At 35.7% G+C, this 14,031-nt stretch overlaps 5 protein-coding genes and 1 non-coding gene across 9 annotated transcripts; 3 read left to right on the top strand and 3 right to left on the bottom strand.

The window, feature by feature from the left end:
- The first annotated feature begins 1,643 nt into the window (after positions 1 to 1,643).
- LOC104737084 (uncharacterized) lies at positions 1,644 to 2,555 on the top strand. Its single transcript, XM_010457187.3, has 2 exons — positions 1,644 to 1,749; positions 1,842 to 2,555. Exons 1-2 carry the CDS (start codon positions 1,711 to 1,713, stop codon positions 2,529 to 2,531), a joined length of 729 nt encoding a protein of 242 aa, XP_010455489.2. The 5' UTR covers positions 1,644 to 1,710; the 3' UTR covers positions 2,532 to 2,555.
- Positions 2,556 to 2,705: 150 nt separating this feature from the next.
- On the bottom strand, positions 2,706 to 4,305 carry LOC104737074 (uncharacterized). The gene is made up of 5 exons (XM_010457175.3): positions 3,944 to 4,305; positions 3,662 to 3,842; positions 3,348 to 3,578; positions 3,092 to 3,259; positions 2,706 to 2,989 (listed from the first exon to the last, which is right to left on the bottom strand). The coding sequence occupies exons 1-5, from the start codon at positions 4,024 to 4,026 to the stop codon at positions 2,888 to 2,890; spliced, it is 765 nt and encodes a 254-aa protein (XP_010455477.1). The 5' UTR covers positions 4,027 to 4,305; the 3' UTR covers positions 2,706 to 2,887.
- An 845-nt stretch (positions 4,306 to 5,150) lies between these two features.
- LOC147949270 (small nucleolar RNA snoR101) lies at positions 5,151 to 5,219 on the top strand. Its single transcript, XR_015586417.1, has one exon. It is a non-coding gene; the product is annotated as a small nucleolar RNA snoR101 (small nucleolar RNA).
- A 517-nt stretch (positions 5,220 to 5,736) lies between these two features.
- On the bottom strand, positions 5,737 to 8,014 carry LOC104737066 (monofunctional riboflavin biosynthesis protein RIBA 3, chloroplastic). The gene is made up of 6 exons (XM_010457163.3): positions 7,514 to 8,014; positions 7,205 to 7,426; positions 6,795 to 7,120; positions 6,577 to 6,706; positions 6,171 to 6,467; positions 5,737 to 6,062 (listed from the first exon to the last, which is right to left on the bottom strand). The coding sequence occupies exons 1-6, from the start codon at positions 7,850 to 7,852 to the stop codon at positions 5,856 to 5,858; spliced, it is 1,521 nt and encodes a 506-aa protein (XP_010455465.1). The 5' UTR covers positions 7,853 to 8,014; the 3' UTR covers positions 5,737 to 5,855.
- Positions 8,015 to 8,141: 127 nt separating this feature from the next.
- Positions 8,142 to 11,145, top strand: LOC104737050 (UDP-galactose/UDP-glucose transporter 5B). 4 transcript variants are annotated; one of them, XR_015571305.1, is made up of 13 exons: positions 8,147 to 8,361; positions 8,478 to 8,605; positions 8,704 to 8,817; positions 8,916 to 9,008; positions 9,112 to 9,177; positions 9,266 to 9,364; positions 9,492 to 9,571; positions 9,686 to 9,708; positions 9,740 to 9,798; positions 10,205 to 10,293; positions 10,489 to 10,575; positions 10,661 to 10,729; positions 10,812 to 11,145. XR_015571305.1 is itself a non-coding variant. In XM_019237465.2 (12 exons), the coding sequence occupies exons 3-12, from the start codon at positions 8,713 to 8,715 to the stop codon at positions 10,926 to 10,928; spliced, it is 918 nt and encodes a 305-aa protein (XP_019093010.1). In that variant the 5' UTR covers positions 8,142 to 8,361; positions 8,478 to 8,549; positions 8,704 to 8,712; the 3' UTR covers positions 10,929 to 11,145. The 4 variants fall into 4 exon arrangements, 3 of the variants coding, with proteins under 3 accessions (XP_019093010.1, XP_087328385.1, XP_087328386.1); XM_019237465.2 differs by having other exon boundaries at positions 8,142 to 8,361; positions 8,478 to 8,549; positions 9,686 to 9,798; XM_087472259.1 differs by having other exon boundaries at positions 8,142 to 8,361; positions 9,686 to 9,798.
- Positions 11,146 to 12,956: 1,811 nt separating this feature from the next.
- LOC104756524 (proline transporter 1-like) lies at positions 12,957 to 13,992 on the bottom strand. Its single transcript, XM_087470768.1, has 6 exons — positions 13,988 to 13,992; positions 13,880 to 13,935; positions 13,549 to 13,773; positions 13,353 to 13,447; positions 13,075 to 13,264; positions 12,957 to 12,979 (listed from the first exon to the last, which is right to left on the bottom strand). The coding sequence occupies exons 1-6, from the start codon at positions 13,990 to 13,992 to the stop codon at positions 12,957 to 12,959; spliced, it is 594 nt and encodes a 197-aa protein (XP_087326894.1).
- Between the last annotated feature and the right edge of the window lie 39 nt (positions 13,993 to 14,031).

Below are 14,031 nucleotides of genomic sequence, written 5' to 3'. Positions count from 1 at the left end.
ACAAAAGCGTGTTAGTTTGAAAATAAAAAGAAAAAAATCTAGACAAAATCAAAAACTCAAATCTAATGGTAGATCAAAGAGTCCCCGGCAACGGCGCCAAAATTTGATCTGCTCAAATTTACCCTAGAGCTACTCTCTCAAATTAAGAGATCAATGCAGTACTTAGGGGTCGAATTCCACAGAGACTCAAGACTACACAATAAATTATAGAGTTTTTCAATTATGCTAAACAAATTAAATTGAATTAAAAATAGCAATGCAAAATATTAAATAAAGCTGTTGTAAATTCAGATGATCAAAAAGCTAGGCCTAGGGAATTTCTCAGGAAATTATGAAATATTAAATCAATCAATAAATTAAGATTCAAACAATTAAGAACAGATCTAGAACTCTAAACACTTTTGTAAATTAAATCAGTTCTCACTGCAAATAATATCTAAATTTAAAACCAGAAAATCCAAATCTCTTTGTAAAATTCTAGGTTAAAAATCAGCAATAAAATCAGGTTTAGATTGTTCACAAAATTATTAAATCAAATCTCTTTGCAAGAAATAATTTTGCTCATCAAAAGGTTTTATCAGGAAAATCAATTATATTCTCATATCAATTTATTTTCCTAAAGTATTAATTCTAGGTGATCAATCAAGGATTAATATGAAGAACAACCTAAGATGAAGATCTAGCAAGATAAAGAATCCTAAATAAACAGATCTAATAATTCATAAAATCCCTGTGAAAAACCCTAAACCTAACAAGCAAACTACTCAGACATAATCAAAGAAAAACAAGACATGATTCTGAATAATAAGCAATTGAAATTAAAAGAGTAAGGAAGGAGTTTAAGAATTCTTCTCTCAAAGCAGATCTCTCTCTCTCTCCAAAGCTCTCAAAATCTCACCGGGTTGCAGGAAAAATAAAACTTGATAGAATAAATCTTAAGGGTTTGGAAAACCTAAAAACACTATTTATATGTCCTAAAACACGTCAGGGACTTATGTTGCAAATATGGAAAACTTTGGGGCAGATTTGTAAATTTTCCAAAACTTGGGTCTTGAGTCGGCAGAGATGAGTGTCGATCGATGCCTCCTATCTTGGTGTCGGTCGATGCTCCTGCTTTCATCCGAGACCAAATTGATTCTTCAAGATTTATGCTCCAAAACATCCAAATTGCTCCATTTTGCTCCTTTCATGCTAAAAACCTGTAAAGACTCAAAAACAATCTAGAAACAAATGAAAAGACACTAAAAGACTCCTTATATCATGGTTAAAAACCACAAAAACCATGATATATCAATCTTCCTCAACGAATATAATATATGCATATATACACAAATTTTTTGAGAAATTATATATATGTAAAATAATTTGTAATTTATTGTTTCGTTATATATATATATATACATATTGTCGGCTGTGTTTATTGAAATAAAAAAATCAAAGTTCAACCATTCACTTTTACATTTTATATAGGATTATTTCTTTGTCACACTCACATGGGTTAACGACTTTTTAACGGATGTTCCATAGAACCGATTTATTTTTTCAAACCAACGCACTGATATTTTTACACTGATGCAATGATATTTTTGTAAGAACAAATGCATATACTTACTATATATAGGTTCGTCGAAACAACAACCATTACAAAGAATTATTCTAAGTCCTAAACAGAGTATAGTTAGCAAACCTCCACACAGACACTACTGATCAATGGATGACTTATCTTCTTCTTATTGGTTTCATCAAGAGGTACCATCATCCTCATCATCATCATTATCATCATCACTTTTCCTTAATTTTTTCTCATTTTATTTTACTAATTTTTTTTTGATTAAATGCAGAGCATTGATGAAATGAGGCAGAATCTACAGAACACTCTGTTCGAGCTAGAAACACTGAGAATGGAAGCTAACGAGAAATCAAGAACACACAGAGAAGAAGTGAACCAACTTCTCAACCTCCTCAAACTCACTCAGCAAGAACGAGACGAAGCTAGACAACAGTTATCACAGTTCCTCCTCTTCAAAACCAAACAAAACCCTAATTCAAGAAGCATCACTGAATCAAACAGCTTCTCTCAAGATGTGTCTTCTTCTTCTTCTCCTTCTTCCTCAGAACTCTCGAGCTTCTTCAATATCCATCCTCAGCCGCCGTTGATGAAAAATCTCGAAGATCCAACGGCTCGTAATCGTCATCAGATCGATCCTCTTGACGTTCTTGTGATGGGGAAAGCTTTTCCGGAAACGGGAAAGCTTTTGAAAGCGGTGGTTGAAGCTGGACCGCTTCTTCAAACGCTTCTTGTCGCTGGACCGCTACCGAAATGGATAAACCCACCGCCTCAAACGCAATCGCAGCGTTTTGAGTTACCTTCTATCTCATTCAGAGGGTCCGATGTTAATAATAATAGCAGTACCGCGTCGGGGATATGTGATTCTCTGACGTGTTCTGGTTCGGTTAATAGATTTGATTTCGGTCCGAGTTCGGTTATCGATAAATCAATGTTAACCGGAAAAAGGCAGAGATTAGAGTAGCTAATTCCAAGAGCAGTTTTGTAAGTTTGGGTGATTGTTATTTCGATTATCATGTCACAGACACTAGGAGATACATAAATTAAGTTGAAAGTAAAGTGCAAAAGAAAAAAACATCCCAAGAATTGTAAAGATTGAAAATATAAATTAAAACTTTTATAAGTTGCCAAAGGAAAGTTTTAGAATACCAACAATTTTATTTATTTATTTTTAAGCAATAATGTTCTTAGACTATTGAGATATTATAATAGTGCGATCAAGGAAACAGGTTTCCCTGAATCGACAATGTTAAATTAGAGAGATCTCTATTTATAGAATCAACAAGATTGAAATTGACGACATGCTCGTCCCAACCACCATTAGTGTCCATGTAGTAAGTACCTCTCAAAGAACTTTACTCCCCCAGTGCGTTCCACGGCCAATACCGTCGTACTTGTTGTTCCAAAGCGTTGATTTTCAAGCTGAATCGAAATGATAAGAAAAAGAGATTAGCAAACCAATGATGGTACGAGGATGGATGGATCGATCATATATAAAAACGTTAGAGAAATCAAATTTCTTACTCCTGAGACAGGATGCCTAGCCATCATTTCCACATACATCGTGTCTTGACCAACCCTTTCGCCCTCAGGTTTACACATAAAGTCCCTAGCAAACTTGATAAGCTGTGGTAGTTGAACGTTTCCCAAATCACCAATCTTCTCATTAAAAAGGTGTTTCAGGCGCAAATCCTACAAGAAGAAGAGGGTTTGACAATAAGAGGAATGTCCCGTACGTATGTAGTTAGTTACAACAAGATAATTGTAACTTGAGTATTACCTTGGACCTGGCAGAGACTAAGGAATCAAGACCGTTGTAAGGAGAAAGTGTGTGGACACCAAAGTTAACGGTTTGTTTCACGACATTTGGCTCATCTTGATTTGGTTTCCTGATATGAACCATTGAATTCGAAGCCATGTCTGCGACTATAAGGCAATAAGACCACGCTTTTTGTCTACCCGCTTCAAGCTTTTCCACATGGTCGGCAAACTCCAGTGGACTCATATTGCTCTGCAGTCAAACAAAGAAACCGTTGTTCAAGTTTATGTTTGTGTGAAAAGCCAAAAAAAAAAGAAAGATTAAAGAAAACAAACCTTCAAGAATTCAATGGGGTAAAACTCGCAGCCATCGTTTGGATCAACCTGGTCATCCAACAACGTTATACTCATGAGAAACGCGACTCGGCCACGTTCAGAAATAGCAAACCACGTTCCGTCGTTATCTTGGCACCGACCACTCAAAATCTGACCTTCCCAAGACGCCTTACTTATGACCCTGTTAATACAGATGAGAATTCAGACAAAACCATAGATTCATACCATCAACATTATGAACATACGAAAGAAACGTCGGAATGAATGTTTTTTAAAACTTGCCTGTTTGCCCAATTGTCTCTGTTCATCACAAGCGTCAGTTGGTTGTTGCCTTCCTCTGCCCAGTTGAATGCTACGATCCCCATTTTTAAAGAATATATAGAAGTTTGTTTTTTTTTATTGTTGCTATTATCTCTTGGCACTCTTGCTCTGTTCGTGTTGTGATATTCTTGAGTAAAGTTGTGACCCCTTGTCTGTTTTATAGCCGAGAGAGAGATGATGGAATGGATCTCTATGCTTTACTACTACTTCTTCTCTACTCCAACGTAACCACCCGAAGCGCTTGACAGCTTGATTTATCCATTTTTGGATATAGTCTTTTGCTGTTTTCTGTCACCATAAATACTCTCCATTGAGTAACCCATGAATGAACCGTGTCTGTGTGGTGCAATGCACCTTTACATGTGTGTAAAACGATTAAAAAGTGGCTTTCTAGTATCAGAATGTTGCTATTGTGATGACTGATGAGTAATATGGAAGATGAAGAGTTTCAACAATTTTCAACATTATTCCACTTTTGCTCTATAGCTTTTTTTCTGTTAGAGATGATTGAGTGATGGACGAGTCATGTCTATGGTGTAACGATCAAGAATGATTCATTCTTTTTCTTACTATACTTAGCAAAATATAAAACAAGTGGTTTCACACAAGTTCAAGAAACTCAAATCCAAACTATTATTTGGTCTTTTAGCTTGCTTTGGTGGTGGTAGTTCGATTCTTAGTGTTGATTAATGTGTAATGAGGAGTCATGTACTCATGTGTATGTCCAACAATTTTAGAATTACTTTTTTACTAATTTGAGAGAAAAGTGAAACGAAGACGTTTAAGTTAAGAAAGAAAACACAGACGGATTCGGTTTAATATCTCAATCGAGGATTCGGTTCGGTTTGCTCCTCAATGTTCCGGTTCGATCTGGATTTTGTTTATTTTGCTAGGGTTTCTGTTTTTAAACTGATCGGTTCTGCTGTATATAAATACAATATGTGAGCTCCTTCCTGCATCGCCGCCATAATTAAGGAAGGACATACATGGATCTTCTTCGTCTTGCTTTGTTGTTCTCTAGTCTTAGATGTTCATTTATTCATTGTTCAATTAGGTTAAGGCTTAGTGTAGTGTTATTGCCTCAATTGATTACAACCTTATTTTATTATGAGTTAGGATTATAACTTTTAAGTATGGTACAGAGAGAGAGAGAGAGAGAGCAGATGATGGGATACACTTGATCTCTGAACTTCACAGGTAAGTTTGCTTGTTGATAACTACTGGTTTTGCTGATGCTCTCTCTCTCACAAACACACACTCTCTGCACCTGATTGAGATTTTTATTCCTCAGATTGCTGATATGAGACGTTGCTGTGATTAAGTGATACTGATTATTATTAGAAGAGATACTGATTTTGTAGTATTAAACATGAGTATATGAACCAACCCGTATAGTAGAGGAATAATTGAAGGATCTTTAGAAAAATGCATCAAATGTGTTTGATGAAATGCCTGAGAGAAACTTATATCTCCCGCCATTGGTGTAGATGACACTTTATTTTACTAATGTGTAAATATGTGTGTATATGATCGGATTTTTGAAGCATTTTGTGAAGTCTAGTTGTCTAGTTCAAGAAATCAGGTAGTGAGAGTGGAGCAAGTGCGTGAGTGCCATGATTCAGAGCTAAGCACCAATTGCTGCATTTGGGAGATGAAGCATCTAATAATCTCTGCAGTTCTACATTCATTCAAGTTCTAGATGTGATTTTAATCAACTGATGTAGTAAATGATATCAATGTTTTGAAAAGTTGTATGATTAACTCTGAGAGCTTGTTGATTCATGAAGTAACTATGGTTGATGTTTACACAAGAATGAATCAAATTATACATACAAATTTCATAAGTGTTTCGTTTCTTATCAAAAGCATTTTGTCAAGCCAAAGGGTGATCGTTATCAGATATATAAATGTGACCCATCTTCTTGCGTTTGGTCTCCATGTATCTTCTGTTCTCCTTGGTGGTTGGTGTCACCACCGGAACACGGCCAACTACAGCGAGTCCGTATCCTTTCAGACCGGTGAACTTTGCGGGGTTGTTCGTCATTAGTCTCATTGTTCTCACTCCTATGTCTCGTAGCATCTACATTGGACCATCCCAAACCAAGAGAAAACATTTATATATCCATCAATGGCTATGGGTTAGTAGTAGTAAAACGTAACCAAAACAAACCAATATAATATGACTGACCTGAGCACCGATACCGTATTCGCGAGAATCAATGGATAGGCCAAGTTCAACATTGGCCTGAACAGTATCGTGTCCTTCATCCTGCAAGTTATAAGCTCTAAGCTTGTGACCAAGGCCAATGCCTCTTCCTTCATGGCCACGGAGATACACAACGACTCCTCTTCCCTCTTTCTCAATTAGCTTCATAGCTAACTCTAATTGGTTTCCACAGTCACACCGCTCTGAGCCAAAAATGTCTCCTGTTAAGCACTCTGAATGCACTCGTACCAGAATGTCCTCACCATTTCCGACGTTTCCCTGGTCACGATTCAGACAGAGACATACACACAAAACTAGTTTTAAAATCTGAGATGACACCAATGTAAATTGATAAAATATTTAGAAGCAAGTGGTGCTTGATTTATACCTTAACGAGGGCGATATTTTCAGTTCCATCGAGTTTAGATCGATAACAATAAGCTTGGAAAAGACCCCATTTGGTAGGCAAACGAGACACTGTGATCCTCTCCACAAGCTTATCCCGCTTTCTTCGATATCTAACAAGTATATAAAACTTCAGAAACTTACTTGTATACAGAGTTTTCTATCTTTTCAATACTGTAGATGGTCTAATTCTTTTCTAACCTGATTAGATCAGTCAAGGATACAATGGGAATGTCATGTTCTGTAGCAAGCTTTTTCATATACGGTAGTGAAGCCATTGATCCATCATCTTGATCAAGAATAGCTGAAAGAACAGAGACAGGACGTAGACCAGACAATATCATTAGATCAACAGAAGCTTCAGTATGACCAGCTCTCCTTAAAACTCCACCGTCTCTGTACTTGAGAGGGAACACATGGCCAGGTCTCCTGAAATCTTCTGGTTTAGCTTCGAGAGAAGAAAGTGCAAGAACCGTCATCGCCCTGTCTGAAGCTGATACTCCAGTTGATGTTCCTGATTTTGCATCCTTGTCACCAAGAAATAAATCAGAACTCAGAAGCAACGAAACATTCTTAAGAATTAAATCTAGTTTTTGCAAATGGTTAGTTACCACAGTGATTGTGAAAGTTGGAGCAGAGGAATCTTCATCTTCCATTTCGGGTGACATAAGTGTAAGGCTTAATCGTTCGAGGTCTTCTTTGATCATACCAACTGAGACAATCCCAGAACCATTCTTAATCAAAAAGGCTATGTCTTTTGGACTCGTTAGAGTTGCCGCCATGATCAGATTACCTTCAACTTCCCCATTTTCATCGTCAACTACTATCACAAACTGAATAAAAATGAAGTAAGACCTAAAATCCATACAAACTGAAATTTTTTATCAAATCGTCTTCAAGAGAAATCTCAAAGAACAAACCTTTCCTTGGCGTAGAGCTTGAAGAGCAAGTTCAATAGAGGAATAGCCTTGAGTAGGACAATCTGGATCACCCTCTGCGTCACTCACGAAGAAATTAACAGTCTCAGGCGTGATTTTCGCGCCAACTGTCTCAAACAACGACGACCCATCGGTTCTTCTTTTCAGAGGACTTTCATCGAACACGTTACGATCACCATTCCCACTAGCCTTGACCTCCCAACTTAAACCATCATTCAATCTCCAGCAAGTATTATTAACAAACCTAGGAGACCTATACGAGCCACTGATGAAGCTTTGAGCGAAAGAGATTCGAGGATGATGATATAAAACAGAATCCATCTACGTGATTAAACATATATATCTCTATTCGCCGTACGATTCGCTGCTTCTCGTCGTTGTTTTTAACACAACACAAATCTTTAAGAAGTTTTAAAATTTTCGGACATATTAATTAAGGTTGGAAGAAAAAGAGTTCACAACCACGAGTTTAGGATTTATCTTGTGTTGTCTCAAGGGGCTCACACGTTGATCACATAAACGGAACCCTCTGTTTTGTTTAGAAGGTTTTGACCTTTGTCTGTTCGCTGACGTGGCGTGTAACTTAGAAAACATCAACGAACAGAACTTTAAAAAGGGCGGAAATAAAGGAATAAAAAAGAAAGAGAGAAAGAGAGAAAGAGGACGGTGGAGGAGCAAATCGGATCGAGACGGAGAACTCGCCGGAGAATTTATTGCGGTTTAATCTCTTTACAGAAGGAGAGAGAGAGTGACTCAGATCTCATCGGATCAGCTGTTGTATTGTAATCATATCCGTCGTCTGGTTTTGTTTGAAATCTCCGAGCTCAAAGGTGTGTGTGTTAACAGTCACTAGTTACTGTGGGTTTTTGTACGCTTACGTTACGAAAGGGAGCTTGTATTTGTGTGATTAGATTGGTTAATTTTATGATTGGTTTTGTGTTTAAAGGTGGATGTGGGGACATGGCTGAGCCGGAATCATCATTAGTAAACGGAGTGAAGGAGAAGAAATTATGGAAAGGTGTATTTGCTGTTTCTGGCATTATGTCTACTCTTGTAATCTATGGTGTTCTTCAGGTTCTGTCTTTGTTTTCAAGATTCAATTTTTTTTGGAAAGTTTCTTCCTTTACTTCTGTTAAATGTGATTAGGACTTTTCTGTGTGTAATTTTTGTAGGAGAAGATAATGAGAGTTCCTTATGGAGTGAACAAGGAGTATTTTAGGCACTCTTTGTTTCTTGTTTTTTGCAATCGGCTCACTACTTCAGCTGTCTCTGCTTGTGCTTTACTGGTATAACTAGCAAAAACCCCAGCTTTGTGTTTTATATTTATACTTATTGCCAAAGTTGTTAAGAACCCTTTTTGGGGTTTTTTTTTTTTAATTTGTAGGCAAGCAAGAAAGTTTTGGATCCTGTAGCTCCGGTTTATAAATATTGCCTTATATCAGTGACTAACATCTTAACCACAACATGCCAATACGAGGTAGGGATTTTATCTTTCACCTCCACCTTTTAGTTTAATGAACTTTGTATGTCTCCTTTTTTATATCTATTATTGCTTTTTGTGCTATCTGTATTGCCTCCAGGCTCTCAAGTATGTCAGCTTCCCAGTCCAAACTCTTGCTAAATGTGCCAAAATGATACCTGTAATGGTAAGTTGTAACATTTTTTATTGGTGAGAGATGGAAGCACATGCGTTTGAGTTTAGTATCAACATTCTTATATTTGTGCTCTATACAGGTATGGGGAACACTCATCATGCAGAAGAAGTACAAGGGGTTTGACTATTTAGTGGCTTTTCTGGTGACCCTTGGTTGCTCTGTCTTTATTCTTTTTCCGGTATGAACCTGCTCTATATTCATTACCCCAATCATTATAAAAGGCTTCGGTTAATGAAAGTATCACAGTTACCAGGTACATCTAGGTTAGATGTGCTGATGTTTGTTTATGTAAATCTGAGTTGTAGGCAGGAGATGATGTTAGTCCGTACAATAAGGGAAGGGAAAATACTGTTTGGGGTGTTTCCCTTATGGCTGGTTATCTTGGGTATGTGTATCTAGTTTCACTGATCATATACTGAGATTTTATTTTCTGGTTTAAAAATAGGAATCTCGATAGTTCGAATCATGATTGTGTATTTGGTAATTGGCTAACTAACAGGTTTGATGGCTTTACAAGCACATTCCAAGACAAACTTTTTAAGGGATATAATATGGAGATACATAACCAAATATTCTACACAACACTTTGTTCTTGTGTTCTGAGTTTCACTGGTGAGAATTTTTACTTGTCTCTGCAATCTTTACTGTAAGAGTCACATCTTTCTGTCTAGTCATTTTCTCTGGATAGTAGACCATTGATCTTTATCCGTTGTGGTTCACTTCGGCTGGTCGTTTTACCACAAGAAGAAGATTTCTTTCTCTTTATTTTGTTTTGTTTGGGTTAATATATGACTATTACTTCAAGCTTCAGCTGATGATTACTAGGCTAAAGTTGGCTTATATGTTAGTGACTGTAACATGTGATTGATTAGTTGCTTCCTTAGTTTCTGAACGTGTTTCTTATAGTCAGAATTCATCTCTTCTTATAACCTCGGTGCTTAGAACCTAAAAAAGAAGGTCACAATATGGTCAATCATTCTCTATTCTTATCATTCTGTGATTCTTATGTTTAATGTAGGACTCATATTGCAAGGGCATTTACTACCAGCTATAGATTTTGTTACTCTGCATAGGGATTGTTTACTCGACATCGCTCTGCTTTCCACAGTAAGTTTAAGTTTCCTCTATTCTTCCACTTTCCACAAGACCTTGTTGTTTCGTCCAAATTAGTCTGATTGCTTCCTTTTTTGTAGTCTAAGGTCCACCAGATGCATGCATGTTTAAATTCATGATTCCCACTGATTGATCCCTCTCTTGTCTCTTTACTATCCACTGAACTTACCAGTGACTCATAATGTGCAGGTTGCAACAGCGAGCCAGTTCTTCATATCCTACACAATTAGGACATTTGGTGCTCTGACATTCGCTGCAATCATGACGACGAGACAGGTAAAAAGCAAACTCGATCTCAATCCGGCTACTCCATCTGAATAACGTGATCCGTTTCTAATCTGACTAAACTGTCTTTATATAGCTTGCAAGCATCATGCTCTCATGCATTTGGTTTTCACATCCTCTTAGCTGGGAGCAGTGTATTGGATCGGTATATATTCTGCATCTTTTACACTTTTTGGAACTTTACGTTATACTTTTGATTATCTGACTAACCGAGTTTGCTTGATCAGGTCATCGTTTTCGGTTCTTTATACGCGAAAACCTTACTGAACAAGAACAGAAAATCACAAACAACGCCACCACCGCCTCCAGAGCTTCCTCAATATCAAAAGGCTGAGAGCTCTTAACGAAATATCTAACACCATTTAGAGGTTTTTGCTCTTGATATAACCCTCAGAACAAAACAAACCGAAACGAAACTAGACGTTAGGGAACTGAAGTTAGAATTCATGTGGACTATATGTATTTGTTTCATCTTTCTAAAATTTTGTTGTTGGATCTCTTGTAGATTTGATTATATATCTTATATTATGAATACATGAGTTTACTCCTTTGGGGATGAAATTGAGTTTCTTGTTGGTTAGTAGAAATGTTATACACAATATGACTCAAATAGATTCATGCTTTGTATATATATAAAAAAAAAAAAAAAAAAAAACTGAGTTCATATTCTATTTTATACTCTCTCTGTTTCACAAAAAGTGTCATTCTACACAGATTTTTTAGTTTCACAAAGAATGTCACTTTATATTTCTAATGTAATTTTTTACATCAAATTTCTTATTCTATCTTTAACTCAAAGCTCTTTTTATTAAATTTGAATGATCAATATTTATTAAATAAGAACGAATATGTATAATTCAAGATTTTCTTAATTTTTGTGCAATGTGTCAAAATGACTCTCTTTGTGAAACAGAGTAAGTATAAGGTTTCCTTTTAAAATTGGTGTAATTTTTAGATTGAAAAAGTGGTTAGAATTTCTGATTGACTTTCAACAACAAGACTTTCCGTTATTGGCACCTTTTTGTATTTCTAGCATTTTATTATTATTCTTCAAAACATTTTGAATTATGAATATAGCAGTAACATAATGTACCTGGTCGTCATCTGAAGAATGATTCAAAGAAAAAACGTATAAGGAATTGATCTAGTAAACATTATAAGAAGATCTCTTACATTTTTTAATGGTGGATTGAAGAGTATCAGTCTTATATATATGGACTATTCTTAATTTTCTTCAAATACTTGAATGCTTCAAACGAGGAGATAACCCTTCACAAAATTCTTTAAGTTTTATACTTTTCGAAGAATAACTATTTTGTTGTAAGAAAAAAAAAGTTTATAAAAAAAGAAAACAATTTTGCTAATGAGATTTGATATTATAGTCTTTCCTTTTATAGTATCAATTTAACTATCGAATATGATACTATTTACTTAATATTTGATCATAACCGAAGGATGAAACAAAAACACTAAAAAGGAGACGTTTTCTTGAGGAAGTTATAAATTCGTAAACATACAACGACGAGGTCAAAACGAAAGGTCCAAAATTCACACCTTCGAATAAACTAAATGATTGGTTAAGTTATACGATTTTATTATATACAAAATAATATTTTGGTCATCAAATCTTAAAAATAATATCAAAGGAAAGTTTATACATATAAGCAAATATTTTGCATGACGCGTAGTTCGTTCAACTCACAATTGCCAATTCAAAGTCAAACGGTGCCTATATAAGGAAGGTTTTACCTGCATAATCTGCGTAATTAATACACCTACATATGGCTACGTATGTGTTATTCCACACATATGTGTGATGTGTGTGCATACTCTATAGTCGCGATAAAAATTCATGTGTCATGTATGCATATTATTTCAGAACTGTTGTAAATTAGTAGTAGGTTTACGTAACTATAATTAAATAACTACACGGGAGTTTCATTACATTGTATATTTGTATACGTTGCCATGAATTAAGTGAGAACGTTTTCAAAATTATGTATGAGAAAAATAAGTTGTAGTGGTATCGTCACTCCCATTTGAAATATGAAGTTATTCTATAGATTACCAGAGATCGATTCTTTTCACGAGCTAGTCTTAATAAAAGTTTTTTATTGTGCAGTTTGTTCACCTATATAGATTTTCAGTGGGAAGAATTAGTTTGGGTTTCGTCTTGTGATTTCCCGATTAAAACGATAGAAATAAAGTATCTAATAGAGGAAAACAATAAAATGAGGGTTACGAATGAAATGTAACACATAATGAGACATGCCAAGAATAAGTCTTAGGGCATGTGCAGCGGTGTGGGACAAATTTTTGTCCTTCAATTATATTAATCTTATTTTTATAGTTTCTTAAGTTTGATAGTAGCATTAGTGTCCCTCAACAGTTGGTCCTTTAGAAAAAATAATAGTATTTTAAATTTTTAAAAATAATTATTTAAATTAATAATGTTAAAATCTTGAGTAATGTATATATTGAATGTTATACCATCTCTAACCGATAGCACGATAGCCACAACGATGTAGATGAGACTGAGGATGGTCGAAACCGCAAGCCAGACTCCAAGAGCTGATAGATGAGGAATCCCAATTGCGAAAATAGCACAAATCAAACCAGCAATGGCTATAAAATGAGGTAGTTTCATTGTATGATCATCCCCGAAAAGCACATAAACAGCCTGCAAAAAAAAACACATAACACATCCCAATATTTTACAAATTCAGCTCACGAAATCAAGAATCAAGAGAGATAAAAATGTTTACTACCTTCAAGGCAGAACCAGCTAGTATGATGAATCCACAATTGATCATGAAAAGGTTGACATATTGCAATCTCCATGTAAGATGATAAGCCTGTCTACCTGATAGAAAGAGAGATTTATATTCATATCAATAAAAGTAAAGAGACGATAGAGAAACAGAAAACAAACTAAAGAGAGGTGGTTTGGTCTATTTTTATTACCGTAAATGAAACCAGCAAGGTCTCTATAACGAATGTGTCTTTTGCCACCAAACTCATGAAGCTTAGCAATGAGAGTATTTGCATAGAGAGAGATAGCAGTAGCAATAAGAAGACCAACAACACCACCAATCCAACCTAAAGGAACCATGATTGTTCCTGAGTATCCCAACACATACGCACTGTTTATACCGGTAGTCAAAACGAACGCCACCTGAAACCATGAGTCTGTACATCCCACAAAAAAACATACTATAAGCTTCCCAAAAATGTGATATCACAGAGTTTTATGGTCTTATGGTCCAAAACTTTCCAAGTCTTATGGTCCTAAAACATATTTGAGAGTCAGAGGGAGGATAAAAACAATGGACTAACACAAATAAAGGAACCCTAAAACATGCGATCAGCCTCCAATCAGCCAAAAGAAGCTCACTACACAAACTCCATCGTACTGAACTAAACACAGAGAATGCTTAAAATACAAAC

This window comes from Camelina sativa, chromosome 2 (assembly GCF_030686135.1).
Source record: "Camelina sativa cultivar CO46 ecotype springtype chromosome 2, ASM3068613v1".
NCBI lineage: Eukaryota > Viridiplantae > Streptophyta > Magnoliopsida > Brassicales > Brassicaceae > Camelina > Camelina sativa.
The sequence above is the reverse complement of the archived record's forward strand: the minus strand, read 5'-3'. Positions and strand labels throughout refer to the sequence as shown.